The sequence below is a fragment of the Myotis lucifugus genome, unplaced genomic scaffold (assembly GCF_000147115.1).
Source record: "Myotis lucifugus unplaced genomic scaffold, Myoluc2.0 scaffold_355, whole genome shotgun sequence".
Taxonomy (NCBI): Eukaryota; Metazoa; Chordata; class Mammalia; order Chiroptera; family Vespertilionidae; genus Myotis; species Myotis lucifugus.
In genome coordinates this window covers 116,682-143,184 of record NW_005871403.1, presented here as the reverse complement: position 1 = coordinate 143,184, position 26,503 = coordinate 116,682, and the positions used below count along the sequence as shown (strand labels likewise).

At 40.3% G+C, this 26,503-nt stretch overlaps 1 protein-coding gene across 7 annotated transcripts in view; it reads left to right on the top strand.

The window, feature by feature from the left end:
• PIGL (phosphatidylinositol glycan anchor biosynthesis class L) overlaps positions 1-26,503 on the top strand; it is a 65,535-nt gene that overhangs the window by 9,114 nt on the left and 29,918 nt on the right. For 3 of the 7 annotated variants that reach the window (XM_006101386.3, XM_023764876.1, XM_023764878.1), the window contains exon 2: positions 11,163-11,262. The exons of the other annotated variants lie outside the window; for them this stretch is intronic. In XM_006101386.3, coding sequence (XP_006101448.1) covers positions 11,163-11,262 — 100 coding nt within the window. The remainder of the gene's footprint in view (positions 1-11,162; positions 11,263-26,503) is intronic. 7 annotated transcript variants of the gene reach the window in all.

Here is a 26,503-nt window from a genome sequence, read left to right as displayed (position 1 = left end):
GCTGGGCCAGACAGACCCAGAACTTCCAAGAGAAGGCCCAAGGCCCCACAGCAGCTTGCATTGCTTCACAGCTGGGCCTCATCTGGGCACCTCCAAACCCCAAACAAGGAAGGGGAATCTGCAGATCTCTTCGTAGCTCCTGCTGGGTAGCCTCAGGCAGAGGCTAAATTAGCACCTCTTAGATCCAAGAGCCAGATTACAACTCCTCAGACCCATAAGGGACACACTCAGGGGGCAGACTCAGTGAGCACCAAAGCCCCACTGAAGCAAGTCTTGCCCCGGAGGGGTGTCTCCAGCACAGAAGTTCTCCCACTGCAGACACAGCTGATTCTCACAGCCAATTGGCCTGGAAGTCAATTCCTCCCAGTGATACCTACAACAATCAAGGCTTAACTACAACAAGACTGTGCACAAAGCCCACAAGGGGGTGCACCAAGAGTGTCCACCTCAGGTAATTGGGGAGGCTGAGCCACTGGGCCCTATATGACACCTAGCACAGAAAGCCACTCTATCAACACAGGGAAGCATAAAAAATGCGAAGACAAAGAAACAGGACACAAATGACAGAAATGGAGGAAAGCAAAATACTGGATATAGAGTTCAAAACCACACTTTTAAGGTTTTTCAAGAACTTTCTAGAAACCGCCGATAAATTTAGTAAGATCCTCAAAAAGTCTGGTGAGACCGCAGATAAATGTAGTGAGACCGCAGATAAATGTAGTGAGACCCTCAAGAAATCTAGTGAGACCCTCGAGGTTATGACATACAGTGACTGAAATAAAGGATATTATGCAGAGTTCCAACAGCAGACTAGAGGATCGCAATCGCAAGAATCAAGTCAAAGATTTGAAATACGAAGAAACAAAAAACATCCAACCGGAAAAGCAAAATGAAAAAAGAATCCAAAAATACAAAGATAGTGTAAGGAGCCTCTGGGACAGCTTCAAGTGTACCTACATCCAAATTATAGGGGTGCCAGAAGAAGAGAGAGAGCAAGATATTGAAAACCTATTTGAAGAAATAATGACAGAAAACTTCCCCTACCTGGTGAAAGAAATAGACTTACAAGTTCAGGAAGCGCAGAGAACCCCAAACAAAAGGAATCCCAAAAAGGACCACACCAAGACACATCATAATTAAAATGCCAAGAGCAAAAGACAAAGAGAGAATCTTAAAAGCAGCAAGAGAAAGAAACTCAGTTACCTACAAGGGAGTACCCATACGACTGTCAGCTGATTTCTCAACAGAAACTTTGCAGGCCAGAAAGGAGTGGCAAAAATATTCAAAGTGATGAATAGCAAGAAACCTACAACCAAGATTACTTTACCCAGCAAAGCTATCATTCAGAATTGAAGGTCAGATAAAGAGCTTCACAGATAAGGAAAAGCTAAAGGAGTTCATCACCACCAAACCAGTATTATATGAAATGCTGAAAGGTATCCTTTAAGAAGAGGAAGAAGAAGAAAAAGGTAAAGATACAAATTATGCACAAAAATACACATCTATCAACAAGTGAATCTAAAAATCAAGTGAATAAATAATCTGATGAACAGAATAAACTGGTGATTATAATAGAATCAGGGGCATAGAAAGGGAGTGGACTGACTATTCTTGGGAGGGAAAGGGGTGTGGGGGATGCGGGAAGAGACTGGACAAAAATCGTGCACCTATGGATGAGGACAGTGGGGGTTGGGGGGTGAGGGCGGAAGGTGGGGTGGGAACCAGGTGGAGGGGAGCTATGGGGGGAAAAAGAGGAACAACTGTAATAATCTGAACAATAAAGATTTAATTAAAAAAAAAGAATAGGACAGGGTATATAGGAAATGGGGCAAGTCATTATAGGCAATAGTAAAGTCATCAGTAAGTCTTGGACTTGTATGAATAATTCATTCTAACTATATCTCCAGTTTTCAAGGGTAGGGAGAAGCAGGAAAAAATATAATATTTTGTTATTAGTGGGTTATTTAATTTCAGCAATCCTATGACGAATTATTATATTAAAAAAATTATACTAGTAAACATACAGAATGTGTTATTCCCATTTTACAGTAAGGGAAATTGAATTATGAAAAAGTTAAAGTAACGACCAAAGTGACCAGCGAGAATGTAGAGGAGCCAGGACCCCGTGGCTCTTCCTTGTCGTAAACTGTTCAGCATAAAAGTAATCCATCTGCCTTTCGCATTGCCTTGTATCCTATGTCAGATGAAATAACTTTTGATTTCCAGTGTATGATTCCAGAAACATTGATTTATCAAGTTGCTATTTCTTAAAAAATGGTTTGGCCTGACTAGTTTGGTTAAATTAGCCAGATGTGCTGTCCCCCATTTAGAGGTTCAAATTCCTTGTTAGAATATTAACATCTTTGAGAAATCTTGCTGTAAAAAATCCTATTTAACTTTATTTAGTCTAGCATTTCTCTCAATTTATGTAACCTGTTACTATACAGGTAGGAGAAAGCTATAGTAGATAGTCAGGTGTTATGAATACATTTGGTTGGAAAGTTAAAACAACCAGTTCTGTGTTTTGGGAAGCTCATTCTGGTGGCAATTGGAGAATGGTTTGGAGGCCACGACTGGAGTCAGGGAAACAAATTTAGCTCATCCTTTCCCCTCCAGATGCACTGCCAACTCTCATATAACAAATTTTCATGTATTTCCAATCTACATACTAATCCTTTAGTCAGTTTGGATTCCCTATGCCAATATCATGCTGTCTTAATTACTGTAGATTTTACGGCAGTATTATCTGGTATAGCCAGCCCTCCGATTTGTTGTTCTTCAGGGTGTATTTGCTGTTTTTTGCCTTTTTTCCTCTGCGTATATTTTAGAGTTAGTTTGGTCACATTGACGGAAAAACCTTGTTGGCATTTTCATTGGAATCTCATTGACTATTGATCATTATAGAAAAAATTGACTTTTTCCAATATAAAGTCTTTCCATCTATGATTTTATAATATGTCCCTTCATTTTTATTGTCTTTCTACAATGTGTCTTTTTTTTTGTCTGTTAATAGTTTTATAATAAAGGTCTTACATATGTAGTATTGAGATGATTCATAATTTTGTTCTTTAATCTATTTCTCATGTCTAGGCATTCATTTTGCAAATTCTTTAAATATATTAAGCACATATCTGCTCTAATAATTCTAATTTCTGCAATCTGTGTGTCTGATTCTGCTCTTTGAGTAACTCATTCTGAGTGACTTGTTTCCATGTGTATTTTGTGATTTTTTTTTATTGTAAGTACATATTCCTTGAAAACATACTTGCGATGATATTTTGATGAATTATGTTTGCTTCAGCCAGGCAGCAAAGGACACTACTAAAATTTTTAAATGATGGAGATTTTTTTTCAGTCCACAGAGGTAGTGTAAATTCAGAGTCCAAACACAAGCGCATTAGTTGTCTGATGCTGTATAACAAATTATCTCGAAACTAGTGGCTTAAACAGTAATAAACTTTATCTCTCATGGTTTCAGAGTACAGTTATCTCTGCCTCGGCATGTTTCGTATCCAAAGCTGGAGGATCCAAAGGCTGGTACTAGAATCACCTGACTTAGCTAGAGATATTGGCCAGAACATCTACATAGAGTCCACATATACTAAATCCACGTATCTTGGGCTTCCTCACAACCCAGTGGCTGTTTCTGGGCGAGTATCCGGAGAGGCAGCCACATCACTTTTATGGCCTAGCCTTGGAAATCAAGCCGTATCACTTCACTGAATTGTGCTTGTCGAGGCAGTCACAAGTCACATCCAGGTTCAAGGAGAGAAATAGACTTCAGCTCTTCATAGGGAGCAACAAGGTTCTAGAGGTGCATGTGGGATTAGAAATACTGCTGTAGCTACTTCTGGATAATACAGTGTGCCACACCAAGTAAAGGCGAGTGTACGGTTAACAGTCCTTCGGAGGTGGCATCTCCCTTCCACTAGAACCGAGTCTGAGACAGAGGTGTGGCCTCACATTTCCGTGGAGGTTTATCTGGTTCACCCACTGTGGTATTGCCTTTTGAAGGTTCTGTCTTTGTGTGGAGTTCTCCTTATTTGTGCCCACGCTTTATCTCCTGCCCTGATTTTAGGCCACCGGGCATAGGCAGATACTCCGGCTTCAGCTCCTCCCTGCTTAATCTGGTTTGTGCTTCCCTATGTTGAAAACCTCAAAGATAGCCCTTGCCTTCCTGCTAATTCAGCTATACTTTCTGTTACAGGTTTGCCTTGTATTTCACATGTTTAGGTGTCCTATACTAAGAGGGTTTCTCCAGGCATCTGATTGATTCATCATATTTCCTAAAACAACTTATCAGGATATTTTTAATAATGATTTTTAATCATAAATAATTCTTCAAAGTTTCCTTATTGAGAAATATTTAGATCTAGCCTCAAAATTATTAGTCTCATCTGTCTCTTTTCTTTCTGACCCCAAATTTTTGAGATTTCTAAAAACACACACACACACACACACACACACACAAAACAACATCTTAACTACTGACTATATTCTATTAAGAATGGAATAAATTACTCCTGGCCGATTTGGCTCAGTGGTTAGAGCATTGGCCTGTGGACCAAAGGGTATATTGGGTTTGATTTCCGATCAAGGACAAGTACCTGGGTTGCAGGTTTGATCCTCGGCCCCTGTCAGGGAGCATGTAGGAGGCAACCAGTTGATGTCTCTCTCACATCAATGTTTATCTCTCTCTCATCTCCCTCCCCTCCTCCCGTCCTTCCACTTTCTCTAAAAATCAATGGAAAAAATATTCACGGGTGAGGATTAACCCCCTCCCCAAAAAAGAATGGAATAAATTACTAATATTTAAAAATATAAATTATGTTTAAGGGAGCTATAAAACTTCACAACATGACTCAAAGGTTACATATCTGTGGTCCTATTTTGTAAATATACATATATATAAATACTTAGGCACTTTTCTCTAAGGTTTAGGTTAATAGAATTTCTATATGATAATGCCAACCAAAGAATGCATAGGGATCAATGAAAACAATGCCTATTCATAAATGTTGATGTTGATGGTAGGTTAACTGTTCATAAGAATACTAGAGGCCTGGTTTACGAGATTCATGTACCAGTAGGGTCCCTAAGCCTGGCCGGCGATCAGGGCCAATCGGGGCCTTCTGGTTGGCAGCCGGGGCCTTCCTTCCCCCGCTGCAGGCTGTCGGCTGCCGGCTGCCTGCTGGGGCCTTCCTTGGTTCTGCACCGCCCCTTGGTGGTCAGCGCACATCATAAAGATCGAATGAACTCCTGGTTGAACTCCTGGGGGGACAATTTGCATATTAGGCTTTTATATAGAGAGATTATATATTTCTAAGTATATATTTACTTAGCTTTCTTATAATTAAGCTTAGGATTTATATGTCAGGTAATCTTATATACATCCCCTATTTTGAACCTAATATAGTGTATGTGTTCCTAAAAATATTTATGTCCTGCTGAGTATTTATTTACTTAATTGAAGAATGTTACACTCTTTCCAAAGTTTTTATTTACTCAATGAGTTAAGACTTTTAAGTGCAAATATAAAGGACTTGCTTAAACTATGAGAAGCCATAAAAGAAATGTTAATGAACAAGGAAGAGATCATGTCAGAGACCAAAGAAAATTCTACAGTTACAAAGGTTGTCTGTGAACTGTGAAAAAGGGAAAGAAACAAGCGTAAAAAAAAAAAATGCAGCCCTGGCCAGTGTGGCTCAATTGGCTGAGTGCCATGTCCTGTGCATCATGAGGTCACCTGTTCCATTCCCTGTCAGTACACATACCCAGATTGTGGGCTCAATCCCCAGTAGGGGGCGTGCAGGAGGCAGCCGATCGATAGTTCTCTCTCATCAGTGTTTCTTTCCCCCTCTCTCCCTCTCTCTAAAATCAATAAAAACATTTTTTTAAAAGAAAGAAAGCCAGTTTGGCTCAGTGGATAGAGTGTCAGCCTGCAGACTGAAGGATTCCTGGTTTGATTCCAGGAAAGGGCACATACCTTGGTTGCAGGCTCCTCCCCAGTTGGGCCATGGTCAGGGCTTGTGCAGGAGGCAACCAATCGATGTGTTTCTCTCACATTGATGTTTCTCTCTGTCTTCCCCTCTCTCTTCTACTCTAAAAAATCAGTGGAAAAATATCCTCGGGTGAGGATTAAAAAAATAATAAAAGAAAGAAAGGGAATGCAATAGGACTAACCTGATAGAAGTATAGAATGGGAATAATCAACAAAATGTAGTGAATTTTGAAGAGCTTAGTATTGGAAATACTTGTTATAACTGCTCGTTGCAGTGAGCTGAACACTGCTTTTATGCAGTACATACGTCTCATTCCATCTGGTACAAATATGCCTGTCATATTCAGAAAAAAAAATAGTTTCCAATATGGTTGGCCTTGTTAATGACTATCCATGGTCATAGATCAGAGTACCTAACGAAAAGTCATATTTCCATCACTAATGGTAAATATTAATGTGCTCCTTTTGGGAACAATGAAAAAACACATACTTACAAGTGTAGGTATATTGGTTGATAATAGCATGTGGCAGTGTTTCTTAATCTTGGCTGCATAGATATATGCTCAGTATTTTTTTAATGAGTTTTTTAAAAATTATTTTGCCAATTTTAAAGGCATAACTTTGTTTTACAGTGATAACTCATAATTGAAACATTTTTATTCAATGCAAATCTAATTTTTAAAATATTTTTATTTTGGTAAAATATACATAACAAAATTTACCATCTTAGTCATTTTTAAGTATTCAATTCAATGAGTGGCATTAAGTACATTCACAATATTGTTTAACCATCTCCACTGTCTATTTTCAGAACGTTTTCATCATCCCAAACAGAATTCCACCTATTAATAACTCTCATTCCTTCCTCTCCCTAACCCCTGGCAACCACTATTCTATTTTCTGTATCTATGAAATTGACTATTCTAAATACTTCATATTAGTGGAATCATAGAATAATTGTCCCCTTATGTCCCACGTATTTTAATTAGCATGTTTTCAAAGTTTGAAGAATATATCAGAACTTTATTCCTTTTTGTTAGAGTTATTAATCCTCACCCAAGGATATTTTTCCCATTGCTTTTCAGAGAGAGTGGAAAGGAAGGAGGTAGGAGGAGAGAGACAGAAGAGAGAGAAACATCAATGTGAGAAAGACACATGGATTGGTTGCCTCCTGCACACACCCTAACCAAGGCCAGGGATCAAACCTGCAACCCAGTTTGTACCCTTGACCAGGAATTGAACCCACGACCCTTCAGTGCACAGGCCGATGCTCTAACCATGGAGTCACACTGGCCAGGGCAGAATTTTATTCCTTTTTAAGGCTGAATAATACCCCATTGTATGTATACACCACATTTGCTTATCCATTCATCTACTTATGGACACTTGGATTGTTTCCATTTTTCAGCTGTTGTGAATAATGCTGCTATGAACATGGGTACACAAGATCTGTTTGAATCCCTGTTTACAGTTCTTTTGTGTCTCTACCTAGGAGTAGAATTGCTGATTTGTATGATACTTCTTTTTTAAAATTTTTGAGGAGTCACCGGCTCTTCCACAGCAGTTATACTATTTTATGTTCCCACGAGCAGTGCGTGAGGGTTCTAATTTCTCCACATCCTCCCCTACACTTATAATTTAACATTTGTTTATTTTGTGTGGCTTTTTTTATACTAAACTGTCCTAGTGTGTATAAAAAGATATCTCATTGTGGTTCTTGCATTTCCCTGATGACTAATGATATTGAGCATCTTTTCACATGCTTATTGGCCATCTGTTCATCTTTGGAGAAATATCTATTCAGGTAATTTGCCCCCTTTTTTATTCTAGTTTCGTTTTTAAATCATGATTTCTCCAACTGGGTTCTGTGGGTATATTCTAAAGGAAGAGGGTCTAAGCTCTTTCAGTTTCAGCTCCTTTGGGGAACCCAGGCCTTTGGGCTCCAGTAACACTGCCTCCTTTTCTCTCTCCAACCGAGTGTTGGTAGTCACTTCTTGCTGTTGCTAATCTTTGGGTCACTTCACTGTTCCCTGTTTGACCCTCAAATCCTCCATCAGTTATGTATCAAATTCTTTTCATTAAGTTCTTAAACTGATGTAAATATTTGATATAGTTTCTGTTTTCCTGGGCAGACCCTAACTGTATCAGCATCTAAACTCCCTCATTTCAGAGTTGAGAATATGTTGACCTTTATTTTCTTCCAAATATATTTTAAAAGTGTCGTGGTCATTATGTTCAAGGAAAAACCTTGCTGGCATTCCTGAAACTGGGAACTTTACAAATTTCTTCAGATTCATGAAATTAGTAGAAGGCCAGGAATTGGGACCATAATGCTTTGATTCTCAATCCTCTTCTCCCTCTATTAAATTAAAACTTGCAAGGTAGGGATCAGGGTAACTAAAGGAGTGGGACAGGGGACTTTACTTTTTTACATTCCTTTTGATTTTTAACCACATAATTCTTTTACCTATTTAGAATAAATTTAAAATATTTAAAGTAAAATAAAATGTCTACCTTTATACATGTGGTATATAAATGTGGGTCTTTACAAAGTGTCTTTTTGTTTCAAATGTCAGCTTGCTTGCTAGTTAGTAGTTTTCACAAAACAGAAGACTTCACTAAGCATGCAATTATTCATAAGCTGACACACATACACACACACACACAAAATGTAGTTCTATATACTGGTAAATAAATCTATGTTAATCCCATTCATTTTTGTTTTCTAGAATAATGATCTTCAAACATTTTTTGGTAATATTTTCCAATATGTATCTATACTTCAATTATGTGTAACATATATTTATAATTATAATAAGTACATGGATCACTGAACTAATGTGTACATTATAAAACATTAACAAAAGTTGATATTTGGCCCGGCTCATGTGGCTTAGTGTTTGAGCATCAACTCATTAACCAAGAGGTTACCTGTTCCATACCAAGTCAGGGCACTTGCCTAGGATTAGAGATTGATCTCCAATAGGGGGCATGCAGGAGGCAGCCGATCGATGTTTCTCTCTCTTTATCCCTCTCCCTTCCTATCTTTCTAAAATCAATAAAAACATGTTTATTTTTTTAAAGTTGACATTTGTAAAAATAAAAAGTCAATAAGGTAAACAAATTAAGAGAAGAAATTCTAAAGCTTTTTCTCTACCCCAGTAGTTTATCTTGTGCCTCCTGGGATGCAGCCACCCTACTTGGATGCTGTATTAGAGTGTTTCAATTAAGAATTGATGAAGAATCTCAAACATTTAATCTGTTGAAATGCCCACATGTTCACCAAACTTAGTGAAAATATTTAGCAATCTCTAACTTCAACTCACTACCCTGTTTTAAATTTCGTAAACACAAAGCAATAAAACTGGCTCCATAAACACATTACTTCATCAGTTTCTCACAACTATAATCAGAGCCTCTGAACGTCAGAATCACATCACTAGTATACATTAGACTCTTTCACAACAGATCAAATAATCTTAAGACAAAATGGGAACCATCAGTGTGGCTCAGTGGTTGAGCATCAACCTGTGAACCAGGAGGTCATGTTCAATTCCCATTAGGGGACATGCAGATGCAGCCAATCAATGATTCTCTCTCATCATTGCTGTTTCTATTTCTCCATCTCCCTCTCCGAAATCAATAAAAAAAAAATATTTTTTTTAATGGGAGAGGGTATGTGTACAGAGTTGGGAGAAACTTAAAATAGTAATGACCATCACAAAACTGACTAGTTTCTGTCTTTAAAAAATGGTAAGGCAACTGAAAAACAAAATAGAAACAGAGGCATGAATACATTTAAGAAGTGTTAACAGAAAATTGTGACAAGAACCATACAACATTATGCCATTATCTGGAGACTTTTTACGGTTAGTCCCCTTATTCGATACAATGTAATGACTGGCTCCTATCTGGGTTTAAGCAGCTGAAAACTAGCACTTGAGTGATCCCTGCCAAATGTGAAAGGTTTCCATGGAGTTCTCCAAGTTCCCAGGAGCGCGAAGCAGAACCTCTCTGTTCAGTGCCCCACAAGAACCTGCAGTGTGCTGGGCACCAGGGTGATGCAAAGTTGGATGAGACCCTGACTTTTTAGGTCAAGTGACATTTAGGAATTAATAACTCGATCATGGAGAAAAGTTCCTACTTAAGAGCAGAATACTGGAAATAATCATCTGCCGGGGAAAACAGGACTAGGCTTCCTAGAGGGAAGACCATTTGATCTGGACAATGAAGATGAATTGTAGTTCAGGAAGAGGAGGAGTGGGAAGGTAAAGAAGTCAAGGAAAGAGAAATTAATACTGAGCACCCAACTGGGTGAATGTGTATTATCTCGTGTAACCTTCAGGAAAACCTTGAAGTGAGAAACTAATGTGGAGAAACTGGCTCAAGAAGGTTGAGGAACTAGCGCAAATCACACGTGCAGTTCTCTCTGCAGAGATTGATTCAAGGCTGCATAGCTAGGTGAGTGCCGTGTAGTGATACCAACATTTCACTGTATATTATTCATGAGGATACAGAGGAGTTGCACTTACCAGGACTGTTCTTCGGAAGCATAGTATATGTGTTGGGAAAATAAAGAATGCGTAAGCTATTTGGGATGCTGATGTCGTCGGGGTCTCAGAAGGGCATGCTGGCATAGCTGGTTGTTTCAAAGGGGGATATTTTCCTGAGTGAGGCTGCATCTTTTCCTGTAATACTCAGGAGTCTCTTCTTTAAATAAATGTTTAACAGATATTTAAGCACTATTCATTTAAAAGGGCTCCAACTAATAGTGTGCTCAGGACCCCACTTGTTCTTGAGTGGTTATAGAAGGGTTAATCCTTAATCTGCTTAACTCCGAAGCCATTGCTGTCTGAGATGTACAGTGCTGCCTATGGCATGAAACTGACGTGCAGACAGAGAGGCAGATAGGCAGATAGGCAACCAACAGAGAGATAGATGCAGAGATTGGGGAAGAACTAAATGGTGATTCTAAAGATTGTGCTGCTGGTCTTCTCCCAGGAGTGTCTGATTATAATCTTAATGTTGTATTTTCTTCAGCTTTTTATCATAACCACAAAGTTTTCAGGTAGCTTAACTCCTATGAGGAACAAGATGAGGTAAGAATGAGTGAACCCGTAAGTCTCTGTTAAATCTTCCACTGTGTATTTGTCATCCTCAGGGAATTACTACAATCAAGGGGAGATTCGTAAGAAAGAACTTTTGCAGAGCTGTGATGTTTTGGGGATTCCACCCACCAATGTAATGATTATTGACAGCAGGTAATTCATCTGTATTAAAGATTTGATTGACAACACATCTAGTGTTTCACTATATTAGCTGCTGCTTATGAAATATATTCTTTATCATGTTAAACGCTGTTGGGAAGTGATGCTCACTTGCTCACTGTGTTAGATTGAGCGAGGAGGGAGCTCCTGTTCACATCAATGCCCTACAAAGAGATAAGGGGAAAGTTTCGATTTATTCTCAGTTTTACTTGGCTCAGGGTAAACTGTTGGGATCATCGTGGGGGAACTTCTTCTCTGTCAATGCCCATGGATTGTGTAATGCTTTTGAAAGCACAAATCTGGAGCCAGACTGCCGGGACTAAAACCCCAGCTTCATCAGGTTATTAACTGTGCATGTGGGGAAGTTGCTTAGTCTCTGTTCCTAAACTTCTTCCTCAGTAACCCTTGGAAGATACATGGTTTTGAGTCAGTTTGTGAAATAAATCATTGCTCGCTTATTTTCAAAGATGACATACTTCCCTTTTACACTGTGGTTATACGTTGTGATTTATTTTCTCACTGTTAATGATAATATTTATGGGCTTCTCTGCTCAGGCACCCCACTTGCACACAGACTTCTGCCTGTGCGGTTGGCTCAGCAATGCAAGATGTTTTTTGAGGATTAGATCTGAGTTGTGAGAACTGTAGTCAAACCAAAGATCTCAGCTCGGTTATAAAGTTCCTTACTCTTGTCATGTCATCATTTTTTACATGTTTTCTGTATCCTGAAGATCATGCAGCTTCAACAAGTAGTATACTCGTTGAAATGCTACTGTAGAGGTGTAGTAAACTTGTTAAGAATAAATTTGTCAAGAAGCCAGTTTGAAGATGCAAAGAAACCATGTACCTTGGTCTGCTCAGGCGACCATAGGAAAGTACCAGTAGGGTGGCTTCAACAACAGCCATGTGTGATCTCAGAGTTCTGGAGGCTGGAACTCCCAGATCACGGCCCCGATGGGTGGGCTCTGGAGAGGATTTGCTTCTTAGCTTGCAGGCGGCCGTCCTCTCACTGTATGCCCACATGGAGGGAGAGAGAGGAGAAAAATTTCCCTTTCTCTTCTTAGGCCACCAGTCCTATAGGATTAGGGTTCTACCATTATGACCTCACTTAACCTGAATTACTTCCTAAAGACCCTATCACCAAATACAGTCACATTGGGGGTTAATGCTTCAACAGATGGATTTGGGGAGGATGCAGTCAGTTCCTAGCAACATGCAACCTTTAGTCTTTCAGTCTCTAACTTCATAATCCAGAAAAGGCAGAGCTTTAGAATTTTATTTCAGGTGATTTAGATGAGTCAAAGAGAAGAATGAAGGGTAAGAAGAGAAAGGAACGTTTTATGGAGGGCCTATACTCATAATAATGACAGCAAATATATATTAAATCATCATTGTCAGTACCCAAAACCATACTAAATACATGATCTTAATGCTTAAAGTAATACAATTACTTGTCTGATGTTATAGATAAGAAACAGGAATAGTGAGAGATTGAGTAATTTGCCCGTTGTCATCCAGCATAGGTGGTATAGAGCTGGCGTTTGAATTGAAGCAGTTTGGCTCCAGAGCCTATGCTTCAACCACTCTATTTTATGCCCACTCCATGCCTGACAAAGGCCATCTCATGTAATTCTTCCACTATTGTGCAAGAAAGGTTTTATTATCCTCTTTTGTTTCACTCAAAGAAACTAAAGCTCATAGACATTGAGAGAATCCTCTGAGGCCTTGCCAGTGTGGCGCAGTTGGTTGAGCATTGTCCTGTGCACCAAGAGGTCACCTATTCAATTCCTGATCAGGGTAGCAGGCACAATCTCCAGTAGGGGGCGTGCAGGAGGCAGCCAATGGATGTTTCTATCGCCATCTCCCTTCCTCTCTAAAATCAATAAAAACATATTTTAAAAAAAAAAAAAAAAAGAATCCTTGCCTGGCCAGCATGGCTCAGTGGTTGAGCATTGACCTATGAACCAGGAGGTCAAGGTTTGATTCCCAATCAGGGCACATGCCCGGGTTTCAGGCTCAATCCCCAGTGTGGGGTGTGCAGGAGGCGCCTATCAATGATTCTCTCCATCATTGATGTTTCTATCTCTCTCTCCCTCTCCCTTCCTCTCTGAAATCAATAAAAATATTTTTTTAAAAAAATTTTTTAAAGAGACCCCTCAGAGGTTTAGTAAATGGCAGTGCTAGAATTCAAAAACAGAAAGGAAGACGGGATTGATTCCTGGCTTTCTGCGGGAAAGTAAGCCACCACTTTGTTACTGCTCTTGAAGACCAATGTATTATCTGAATGCATTTAATGACATTGTGCATGGTCAGTTTCCTTCCATTGTTCTGAACTTCATTGCTGGATTTCTAGGAGATAATTAGCAAGAGGAGCCTACCAAGTAAACCCCTTATCTAATTTCTTAAAGTGGGGGAAAATTCAGTTCTCAAGAAAAGAAGGCATAATTTCAGTCATTAGACACCTAAATGGATACTTTCAGTAATTCTACCCAGTTCCTTAATATCTATGGGTTCTGTTAACTTAATGAGTCATATGATATTGAAATGCATGTTGTTAATAATACATAGTCAATGCCTGGAATGGGCAAGGCACTCTAATAGATGTTGAAGAAAGAGCAGAGCAGTTCAAGATGCAGGAGCTGAATAGTAGGTGCTGGCCTGGCAGTCGCCACTGCTGCGTTTGTGGAAGGCTGCTTCACTGCGATGCTGAAAGCCAGGCTAGGAGGGCAGTTAGAGATGGTCCCTGAAGCATTTGGGAATTGTATGTGATTAGAAAATGCAACCTGTGGATTTAGAACTCATTTGTTGGGTTTGTGCTTCTTAATATAAATCCATAGAATTATTTATATTTCAAAGCAAAAGAAAACGAAAAGCACCCACATCTTTTTGTATACATAGATAATTTCTAAAAGGATACATACTTTAAAGTAGCTTCTACTTAATTGGGGCTTGAAAGAGGAATACTTTCATTTTATTTAATTTCAGAGATTTCTGTACAGTTTGCTTTTTTTAAGGAAGCCTTTATGACTTTAAAATATATATATATATATGCATTTTTTAAGACTACCCCACATATCTAATAAAACATTCCCTCTCTACTCAGTTTCTATCCATACAAGTCAATGCTAAGTTAGAATTAAATCTGTGTATATTTTGATACTTGATTTGGTAAATTCAAAACAGAATAGAGTTCCTTGAAAAAATAAATATTGCTCTTAAGCCTTTTTATAGACACTATGGTCTTCTCATGGGCCTCCTTCTGGCAGATGAGTGGGAAGAGGATCAGATATACTGCCCCAAAGTATTCTGACTAGAAATGGTGGGGATTCGAAGAGGCCTGATTGTGATGAAATAAAACAAAACAGATTCTCCTATTATAATCTAGGACCACTAAAGTACTCTGGGCCCAATGACCTATTGTTCAGCAAAACTTGCAAGGTCTTGAAGCTATTTGTGGTCTGATCCCGGTCTCCCTGCTCAACCCCGTCACCCAGCCCTGTTTTACCCACACCACATCCATTCCCATAACAAAAATAGGTAGGACTGCCCAGTACTCCCATCTGTGTCTCCTCTGCATCTCTGGCCTCCTATTTAAGCTGGGCCTCAAAGGTACCACGCTTTCTTATGTGTGCACACCTTTGCCTGTGCTGGTCCCTGCCTCTCACATGCTTCCTCACTTCTCCACACCCCTTACCTTGTCTCTAGCCAACTCCTATTCATACTCAAACCTCAGTTCAAAGATTACCTTAGATTCTGGCACCATCCTGATTTGCCCAGATTTTCTTGGAAACTTGCATTATATTCTCATTGTACTCTTATATCCTAACATGCACATGAAGTTTTACTCTATGCCAGGAGCCCCTCTGTATTTTTTCTTCCTGTATCTCTAACCTCTCTCTAACCCTTGATACGTAGTAGTCTCTCAGCACATGTTTGTTGAATAAATGAATAGCTCCACTTATACTGTAAACTTTCTTCCTGGGGCCAGCATGTAAATGTGTGATCTTGAAGAACTTGAATGGATGCCTATGCATCTCAACCTTCTTCCGTCACTTTTTCTTCATTCACTCAGAAATGGTGATTAGCAAACCATTTTTTAAGACACATGAAATTGTTTTCAAATTCTTTAATTAAATAAAACAGTCTAGATTCCTGATTTGCATAGTTATTTTTAACTCTTTGGAAAGTTCTAGATTAATATTTCAGTTTGGAAGGATTTTTCTACGTCTCTTTATTTTGCCATTCTATATGTTTGGCGACATTGTCATAAGGTTCCAGCACATTAAAAATCTCCTTTTTCCCAGTGCTTGTCTTAACAAGTCTTTTACAGACTAATTTTAGCTGAGCAAGGAAATAGATTCCAGTAAACATAAATGAGCTTGGCTTACTAGCAGTTCCTGGAAGTCTTTGTGTTTTCCAATAAATTCATGCAAATCATATAGTGAAAGAAGCCACGAGGCAGTCTGGGGCTGTTGGGGTTACATTGGTAATTAAACCCCCCTCTCCTTTGGGGGCCGAGAAGAGCTTTCCCCGTACAGAAAGCAAAAAGACTGTATGCTGGCTGCCAAAGTGGGTCTCTACAGCGTCCTCACTGTAGAGATGAAAATAGAGCCTCCTGCAATTCCCTTCTCCAAATACACGGAGAGTGACTCAGCCAAAGCTCCAGGGCACAGTGCCAGTCCCAGTTGGCAGGAACAAGGCTGGGCTCCCATCCTCCCATGAGGTGCAATGGACAAGAATGTTTCCTAGAAAAGAAACCAGGGAGGAGACTGAATGGGCCCAGCTGATGTGGAGCTATTATGTGGAAACCGAAAGCCGCTTCAAAGGCAGATCCTCCGGGACTGAAGGGAGGCTGGGCTTTTCAGTAGCATGACGGGGAGACAATGTAAAAGACGCAAAGTGGGGCTGAGAGGGGTGGTCTTGACCGAGCATGCACGTGGGGCTAATACTACTCCTTGAAAATGGTTGCAAATACCACAAAAACAGGTGACTACTGAAATATTCATTACAGTACTATTTATAAAAAATTGCTAGCAAACTAAATGTAACGGTAGACAATTAATTATATAGCGATGGTTTAGCCCATTAAACCACAATTCATACTGTCCTATGCATGATTAATAATCCAGGAAAGTGTCCATAATATAATATTGAGTTTTAAAAAGCAGCATATACTTTATTCTTTGCACTTTTTTGTCTTTCCATAGTTTTGAGAAAGAGCATTCATTAGTTGTAATACAAATGTTTTATTAGCTTTATTTTTCAATGTGTTTCTAAGTGTATATTTTTTAGCATTTAAAAAAATTTAAAGACTAATTTTTTAGAGCAGTTTAAGGCTCACAGCAAAATTGAGAGTAAGATACAAAGATTTGCCCTATAAGTCCTACCCCTACACAGGCATAGCCTCCCCCATTATCCACCTCCTCCACCAGAATGGGACATTTGTTACATTTTAATCACCCAAAATCTGTAGTTTAAATTAAGGTTTATTCTTTGTGTTGTATATTCCATGGGTTTTAACAAATGTATAATGATATATATTCATCATTATAATATATAGAGTGTTTTCACTGCCCTTAAAGTTCTCTGTGCTCTGCCTATTCATCCTTTCCTCCCCAGCCCCTGGCAACCACTGATCTTTTTATTGTCTCTATAGTTTTGCCCTTTTCTGAATGTCATATAGTTGGAATCATACAGTATAGCTTTTTCAGATTGGCTTCTTTCACTTAGTAATATGCATTTAAGGTTCCTCTATGTCTCTTTTTGGCTTGATAAGTCATTTCTTTTTAGTGCTGAATAATGTACCACAGTTTATTTGTTTACCTATGTATCTACCAAAGGACATCTTGGTTGCTTCCCAGTTTTGGCAGTTATGAATACAGCTAGTGTAAACATCTGTGGGCAGCCCTAGCTGGTGTGGCTCAGGGAGCATTGGCCCAAGGACTGAAGGATCCCAGGTTCGATTCAGGTCAAGGACATGTACCTGAATTGCAGGCTTGATCCCCGGCCCTGGTCAGGGCTCATGTGGAAGGCAACCAATCAGTGTGTCTCTCTCACATCAATGTTTCTCTGTCTCTCCCCCTCCCTTCCACTCTCTCTAAAAATCAATGGAAAAATATGCTCAGGTGAGGATAAAAAATAATAAATAAATAAATAAACATCTGTGGACAGAATCTTGTGTGGATATAAGTTTTTGACTATACATTTTTTTATATATTTCTGTTGACTTTAGAGAGGGAGAGAGAGAAACATCAATGTGAGAGACAAGCATCGATCAACTACTTCCCAGACAGGGGACCAAACCTACAACCTGGTGTGTGTCCCAACTAGGGATCGAACCAGCAACCTTTCAGTGCACAGGAGGACGATCCAACCAACTGAGCCACACCAGCCAGGGCTAAGTTTTTTTAAATTAAGAGACATTGAACAAAGGAGCAAGATGGTCAGATTTGTGTACATAAAGTATTTCTAGTAATGCGTGCTTGCAAAAAATAAAAAGAAAGTAAAAATCATCTTGATACTCACACTTGGAAATAACCGTTGTCAATACTCAGTGCTAGCCTTCTTTCTAAGCATATCTGCAGACAGAAAGATAGATGATAATATAATTATAGTTTTAGAAAAATGAAAATAATTGTATAGTTGCTGTGGTTTGAATGAAATTGAATATTACTTGAAAAGAAATGGACTTTAACTTGAAATAAACTTCAGATAAATGTTTTTATCTAATTCAGCTACAATTGATTAATTCCAAAAATATCTGTCCAAAATTAAGAAGAGTGTGAAATATTTGGAGATTGTAGTTACTGAGATTTTGTTTTTTGGTGGTGATTGTAGTAGTGTTTTTAACCCATGTTGCTACTAACGCATAGAGGAAGTAAGTGTACCTAAACTTTTTCCCCAAAACCCTCCTCCCCAAATTCCCATTATATTATTACTTTTCTTTGTAGAGGTTTATGACAGTCTTTTCAAAAACCATAGTTACCATACTGTTGAATCTTAATCCTGTGTTTAACCGCATGGTCCAATTAGTCTGTTTTACCACAGTCTGTTCAATCCTCAATTCATTTTTTGGATTCACTCCTGACATGACAGGAAGTCATCAACCAGTATGTTTTTGAAAAGCAGCACATTTTGTATTTTCGTACGTTTTAAGAATATCTATTATACTTAGAGGACACTTTGGGTGGTTTTAAAATTATCAGGTTATACTTCCTTTTCCTCTGTAGATATTTCTTCATTGTGTTGTTGTGGAGATTCTGATATTTTTCCCCTGGTACAAAATATTTTCTACCTGGATTATCCTTGAAAGTTCCAGAACTATATCATGTTAATATTTAGTTAAAATTGATTGTTCCAAATCAATTTTTCCTAGGACATAGTAGGTCTTTCGTTCTGTAGATTCCATTATATCTTTCTAACCATTTGCCTTGTTCTTTTCTTTAGAAACACTAATTGGCTGTATGTTGGATCTTCTTTGTATTCCATAACTATTCTCTTCTATAACCTATATATCAATGTTCTTTTCAATTTTTAGATCTCTTCAACGTTTCCATTATATCTCTCACTTTATTTTGAATAATTGTTTATTTTTTTCCTTGCTTATTTGCCAAGCTACACTAACTTCCATTTCTGTTATGTAAAAACCTCTTCTTGAAACCCTTAAAAATCCCATCTTCTTTTCCTTCTTCTTCTTCTAATTTTTTAAAAGATATCAGGCTGCTGGTAATTCTTTGGTACCCTAGGACCGTAGTCGGCAAACCGCGGCTCGCGAGCCACATGCGGCTCTTTGGCCCCTTGAGTATGGCTCTTCCACAAAATACCACGTGCGGGCGCGCACGTACAGTGCGATTGAAACTTTGTGGCCCATGCGCAGAAGTCGGTATTTTGTGGAAGAGCCAGTATTTTGTGGAAGAGCCACACTCAAGGTGCCAAAGAGCCGCATGTGGCTCGCGAGCCACGGTTTGCTGAGCCGCAGTTTGCCGACTACTGCCCTAAGAGATAGTTTGAAATTATAATAGGTTCTTCATCTGCATTTTGCTTTTGGTTTCTTTTTTTTTTTTCTAACTTTCTTTCTTTCTTTTTCTTTCTTTTCTTTCTTCTTTTTTTTTGTATTGTTTTTGAAATTATCATGCATAGGGGATGTCCCCTGTTGGTTCTCTCTAGGTGGTTTCTCATGTTTGAGTAGGCCAGCTACCTTTGTAAAAATGGTTCTGGAGGGGCTGAGGAGGATATAAGGATTTGAGCAGGGCCATCTGAAGCTTTTGCTGAATCTTTGTCTTCAACAGTAAGACAAAGCCTTCTCCTTCCTTTATTGTGCATCTTTATTTTTTATGTATTTTCGTGTTCATCTCATAGTACTCTTCTCAGGCAACAGGCTTGATGTAAACCCTAGAAATAGCTTATCAACATGATTCTTCAAAGTATGCTTCTCCATGACCATATTGTCTCTGATTCTCATGATGCTATTCAAAGATCACTGGGTGCCTTTGAGGATGGGGAGGCTTGATTTTGAGGGATTTTCAAATCCTGTTGACAGTTTGAGGTAGAACATATGCTGGCCAGCAGCATGCCCCTCTTTCTGGGGCAGATTTCACAGTATTAGGCAGGTATGTTTCCTGTTTTGTGGTTTTCTGATACAGTGGTGTTTTTGCTTCATCAAAGTTAATGCTACATAACTTTTATTTCTTTTGTTGTTGTTTTCAATAAAGTTTGAGGGAAGAGAGGGAAGTGAAAATGTCACTAGCACTATAACTAGAAGTCCATATTTGCAATTTAGACAGATTACTGCTCGTAGTGGAAGGATGAATGTGAAAAAATCAAGACTAGAGAAAAGAAAGTAAGGAAAGCACATGGTGATGGAAAGAGCTGTGGTCTGTGAGTCATGAAATGTGTGTTCAGGTTTTAGCTCTGCTACAACCATCTGTGTGTTAGTAGTCGGCAAACTGCGGCTCGGCAAGTAATTTTCCCTCTCTGAGCTTCTCTTTTTTTATATGTAAACTGACTGAATGAGATGGTGGTTTTACCTAAAGCTCCTAGATATAAATGCAGGTTTATGTACTCAATTCAGCAATATAGCTGACATTTTTAAGTGCTTTCCATTTTATTAAGCACTTTTACATTTTATGACATCCACTGTGGAAAGAAACTCAAAGTAGTCCTTTTATTTACCAAAATAAGGTTGGCCAGCTCACTCTTGCCTACTATCATAGTCCGTTCAGATTGCTATAACAAAAGTGCCATAAACTGCGTGGCTTAAAAACAATAGAAATTTATTTCTCACAGTCCTGGAGTTTAAGAAGTCCAAGATCAAGGCACCAGCAGTTTTGATGTCTGGTGAGGGCCTGTGCCTGGTTCATGTCTTCTAGATGTGTCCTCACATGGCAGAAGAAGCAAGGGAGCTCTCTTAAGGTCTCTTAAGAGCACTAGTCCCATTTGTGAGCGCTCTACTCAATTGCCTCCCCAAAGCCCCATCTTCACATACCATCAGATGAGTGGAATAGATTTTAACATAGGACTGTTGAGGGGCACAAATATTCAGTCTACAGCATCTACAAAAATTGTAGGAACCAAAAACTTTGGATAGGAGATAATTAATTCTCTAAAATGCAAGTCTTATAGACAAATAATGTGAGTATCCAGAAGAAAGAGTGCTAGTTGGTCTTTCAGATTATTTCTTCATAAGACCAAGTTTCAAGAAGTAATTCTTAGTCATTTTTAGGATGTTCTATAGAGTCCTTGGGATAAGAAAATTGCAGCGGCCTGTGTGTATTGCAATTTAAGATGATGTAGTACGAGCTCTGCTAGTTGGGTAAAACTGTCATGGTTAGCTAGACCTCGTTCCTCAAGGCTGAGCCACAGTTTAAGTAGCTAGTTTCTGTAGTGAAAGGATTTCTAGGCTCTATTCACTTTTGGATTTTCTTTTTCTTTATTTTTTTTTTAATAATACATGCTTACCCTCACATAGTCAGTTGATCTGCAACAATGGTTCCAAGACAATTCAATGGGGGAAGAAATGCTCTTTTTGACAAATGGTTCTAGGATAACTAGATATCCACATGCAAAAGAACAACAGTTGGACCCTTTCACGGGATACACAAAAATGATCTCAAAAAGGCCTCAATATAAAAGCTAAAAGTATAACCCTGGCCAGTGTGGCTCAGATGGTTGGACGTTGTCCCATGCACCTAAAGGTTACCAATTGGATTCTTGGTAAGGGCCCATGCCCAGGTGGTGAGCTGGGATCCCCGTTGGGGGGCATGCAGGGGCAGCCGTTGGGTGTTTCACTCTTACATCGATGTTTCTCTCTCTCCCTCTCTTTTCCTCTCTCTCCAAAAATCTTTCAAAAATAAAAAAAGAGCTAAAATAAAATTTAGGAGTGAATCTTCATGAGCAGGAAAGGCAAAACATTCTTAGATATAACACCAAAAGCACATAGAAGCAATAAAAGGGAAAATAAACTAATTAGACTTCATCAAAATTTAAAAATTTTATACATCAAAAAGCACTATTAGGCCCTAACTGGTTTGGTTCAGTGGATAGAGCATCGGCCTGCGGACTGAAGGGTCCCAGGTTCGATTCCAGTCAAGGGCATGTACCTTGGTTGCGGGCACATAACCAGTAGGGAGTGTGCAGGAGGCAGCTGAATCGATGTTTCTCTCTCATCGATGTTTCTAACTCTCTATCCCTCTCCCTTCCTTTCTGTAAAAAAATCAATAAAATATATATATTTTTTAAAAGCACTATTAGGAGAGTCAAGCCCAGACCTATGTGCTCAGTGGTTAGAGCATTGGCCCAGGCACCAAAGGATCATGGGTTTAATTCCTGGTCAAGGGCACATACCTGGGTTGCAGGTTCGATCCCCGGCCCCAGTCAGGGCATGCGCAGGAGGCAACCAGTTGATGTGTGTCTCTTTCTCTCTCCCTCTCCATCCCATCCTTCCACTCTCTCTGAAAAGCAATGGAAAAATATCGACAGGTGAGGATTAACAAAGGAAAAAAAAAGAGAAAGAGTCAAAAGATAACTCACTGAATGAGAGAAAATATTTGCAAATCATATATCTGATAAGGGACTTATATTTATATCCTATATAATAAAAGGGTAATATGCAAACTGACCCTAACAGCAGAACGACTGGGAATGACTGGTCACTATGACACACACTGACCACCAGGGGGCAGATGCTCAATGCAGGAGCTGCCCCCTGGTGGTCAGTGCGCTCCCAAAGGGGGAGCTCTGCTCAGCCACAAGCCAGGCTGATGGCTGCCAGTACAGCGGTGATGGTGGGAGCCTCTCCCGCTTCCTCAGCAGCACTAAGGATGTCCAACTGCAGCTTAGGTCTGCTCCCCACTGGCAAGTGGACATCCCCCAAGGGCTCCCGGGCTGCCAGAGGGATGTCTGATTGCCAGCTTAGGCCCAATACCCTGGGGAGCGGGCCTAAGCCAGCAGGTGGTCATCCCCCAAGGGGTCCCAGACTGCGAGAGGGCACAGGCTGGGCTGAGGGACACCCCCTCCCGAGTGCACAAATTTTTGTGCACCAGGCCTCTAGTTTATATATATAATATGTTATATACTATATGTTGCATATAGAATAATCCTATCTAATAAAAGAGAAACATGGTAATTAGCCGTACCTCCGCTACCCTTCCCATTGGCTAATCAGGGAGATATGCAAATTAACTGCCAGCCAAGATGGCAGCCGGCAGCCAGGCAGCTGATGCGAACAGGGAGGCTTGCTTGCTTCAGTGAAGGAGGAAGCCAAGCTTCCCCGCCTGCCTTGCCAGCCTCTGAGCTGCAACTCTAAGAAACATTGTTACAAATATAGAAGCTAAACCAAACCCCAGAACCCTGCTTTAATCAGCCAGGCTTCAGCCAGCAGGACCGCAACATTGTTTCAAATACAGAAGGTAAACAAATGCCAGAAACCTGCTTTCAGCAGCCGAGGCCTCAGAGCTGGAGCCAAGCCTCAGAGCTAAAGCTGGCCCAGAATTTAAAAAAAAAAGAAAAAAAGGACAGGTTGGGAGCTTCAGTCATCCGCCAGCCTGAAAACGGCCCTCAGCCCCTCATCCAGGCTGGCCAGGCACCCCAGTGGGGACCCCCACCCTGAAGGGGGTGTGACCAGCTGCAAACAGCCATCATCCCCTCATCCAGGCTGGCCAGGCACCCCAGTGGGGACCCCCACCCTGATCCAGGACACCCTTCAGGGCAAACCAGCCGGCCCCCAACCATGCACCAGGCCTCTATCCTATATAGTAAAAGGGTAATATGCCTCCCGGCACCGGGATCAGCGTGACAGGGGGCAGTGCCCAAACCCCCTGATCACCCTGCAGCTCTGTGTGTGACAGGGGGCGGGGCCACAACCTCCCTATCCGCCCTGCTCTGTTCGTGACAGGGGAAGGCACCCCAATCCCCTGATCAGCCCTGCTCTGTGCCTGATAGGGGGGAGCTCCCAAACCCCCTGATTGCCCTGCGCCTCTGTGTGTGACAGGGTGTGGGGCCCCAACACCCCCCCCCCCACGGGCCCTGCTCTGTGTGTGACGGGGTAGAGCCATAACCTCCCCATCGGCCCTGCCCTGAGTGTGACAGTGGCGGCGCCCCAACCCCCTGATCGGCCCTGCTCTGTGTGTGACAGGGTACGGAGCCCCAACCCCCCTGATGGGCCCTGCTCTGTGCATGACAGGGGGCAGCGCCCCAACCCCCTGATCGGCCCTGCTCTGTGCGTGACAGGGGGTGGTGCCGCAAATTCCCTATCGACCCTGCCTTGAGTGTGACAGGAGGCGGTGCCCCAACCCCCCAATCAGCCCTACCGTGAGCGTGACTAGGGGTGGCATCACAACCTCCCGATCCGCCCTGCTCTGTGCATGACAAGGGGCGGCGCCCCAACTCCCCTATCGGCCCTGCTCTGAGCCCGACCAGGGGCTGCACCTAGGGATTGGGCTTGCCCTCTGCCACCCAGGAGCAGGCCTAAGCCAGCAAGTCATTATCTCCTGAGGGGTCCCAGACTGCGAGAGGGCACAGGGCGGGCTGAGGGACCCCCTCTCCCCCCCGAGGGCACAAATTTTTTGTGCACCGGGCCTCTAGTATGTAAATAAAGTAATACATTTAAAAATGATTACACTTAACAACAAAAAGAAAAATCCATTTAAAAATGGGCAAAGGACTTAAGTAGACATTTCTCCAAATAAACACGGAAAAGATGTTCAGCATCATTAATCATTACTAGAATGGAAATCAAAATCACTGTGAAACACCACTTCACACCCACTAGGTTGACCATATTTTTCAAAATAAAGTACAAAGGGAAATACTAAGCATTGGCAAGGATGCAGAGAAATTGCAAACCTCGTACATTGCTGATGGGAATGTAAAATGGTATAATCACTATGGGAAACAGTTTGGTGACTCCTCAAAAAATTAAACATATCCCTAGCCAGGTAGCTCAGTTGGTTAGAGCATCGTCCCAGTATGCCAAGGTTGTGGTTTCAGTACCCAGTCAGGGCACATACAAGTATTAACCTGTGAATGCATAAATAAGTGGAACAACAAATTGATGTGTTTCTCTTTTTCTCCCTCTTCCTCTCTCTCTAAAATCAATAAGTAAAAAAAAAAATAAACATAAAATCACCATTACCCAGCAATTCTCTGACATAAATGCCTAAAAGAATTGGAAGCAGATATATAAAAAAAAACAACTTGTACATGAGTGTTTATAGCAGCACTATTTACAATAGCCAAAAGAAATAGAAAAAAAATAGAAAGACCCCATATGTCCATCAGCTGATGAATGGATAAACAAATTGTGGTATATTCATATACTGGAATGTTATTAAAGCATAAAAAGGAATGAAGTGCTAATACCTGGTACAGCATGGCTAAACCTAGAAAACATTCTGCTACGTGAAAGAAACCAGACACTAAAAGTCACATATGTTGATTCCATTTATCTCAGATGTCCCAAAGAGGCAAATTCATAGAGAGAAAAGGAGATTAGTGGTTGCCAGGGACTGGTGGGATTAGGAAACGAATGGGGCTTATTTTTTAGGTGATAAAAATGTTCTAAAATTGATTGTGGTGTTAGTTGCAGAACTCTGTGGGTATACTAAAGAAAAAAACGTTTAGTTGTACACTTTAAATGGGTGGTTGGGCCCTGGCCGGGTAGCTCAGTTGGTTAAAACACTGTCCCCATACTCCAAGGTTGAGTGTGACACCCAGTCAGGGCACATACAAGGATCAACCAATGAATGCATAAATAAGTGGAACAGCAAATAAATGTCTCTCTCTCTCTCAAATCAATTTAATTTTTTTTAAAAGAAATGAGTGAATCGAATAGTATGTGAATTTTATCTTAATAAAGCTGTTATTAAAATAATAGTGTGGGGGGAAGGTAAGAGAGCAACCAAAGCACTTGTATGCATGCATATAAGCATAACCAATGGACACAGACAGTTGAGGGGTGAGGGCATGTGCTGGGGGATGGGAGCAGCCAGGGAGAGGTCAATGGGGGAAAAGGAGACATATGTAATGCTTTAAACAATAAAGAATTTAAATTTTAAAAATAAAATAATAGTATCCAAAAAGAAATAAAAAATAATAATAGTATCTATGCTCATTGTAAAAACAAACTACAGAAATTATCAAGTGAAAAAATGAACGGCACCCTCTATTCTTTCCCCACCCACTTACCTCCTTAGAGAAAACCATTGTTAACTATTTGGTGTGTAAACTTCCATACCTTCAAAACTTTACAAATACATATTTATACACAAACATAAAAACAGTTTTTTTAATATTGCACACTATTCCATAGGACACCTGTATAATAATTTAATTAATACAGTGTTCCCTGGCCTTGCCAGAAGAGCCATTAACCTTCGTGAAATAAAGAATTTTCCACTACTGTTCACTCTGGAGTCACACAGAGACTAAGAAGGCCGTTGGTTATATACTAGTGCCTGCAGTGTAGGCTTCTGCTTCCTAGGTTGTTCATTTGGGGGCTCCTGAAACCACTCTTCATTGTTCATTTTCTGCCCATAGTGTCTTAATACCTGAAGCAGATCAGTTCTGACAAATGACTGCCTTTCTCTTTGAGATGTCTCCCCTAGAAGGAATTGTGTGCATACCACATACTCATTTTAAGTCAAACCAGTCATCCCAAACACACCTTCCAAAAGTATTGAAACTCTAGCCACTTTCACATGACAATGCAAGCAGATATACTCAATTTTATATTGTTTGA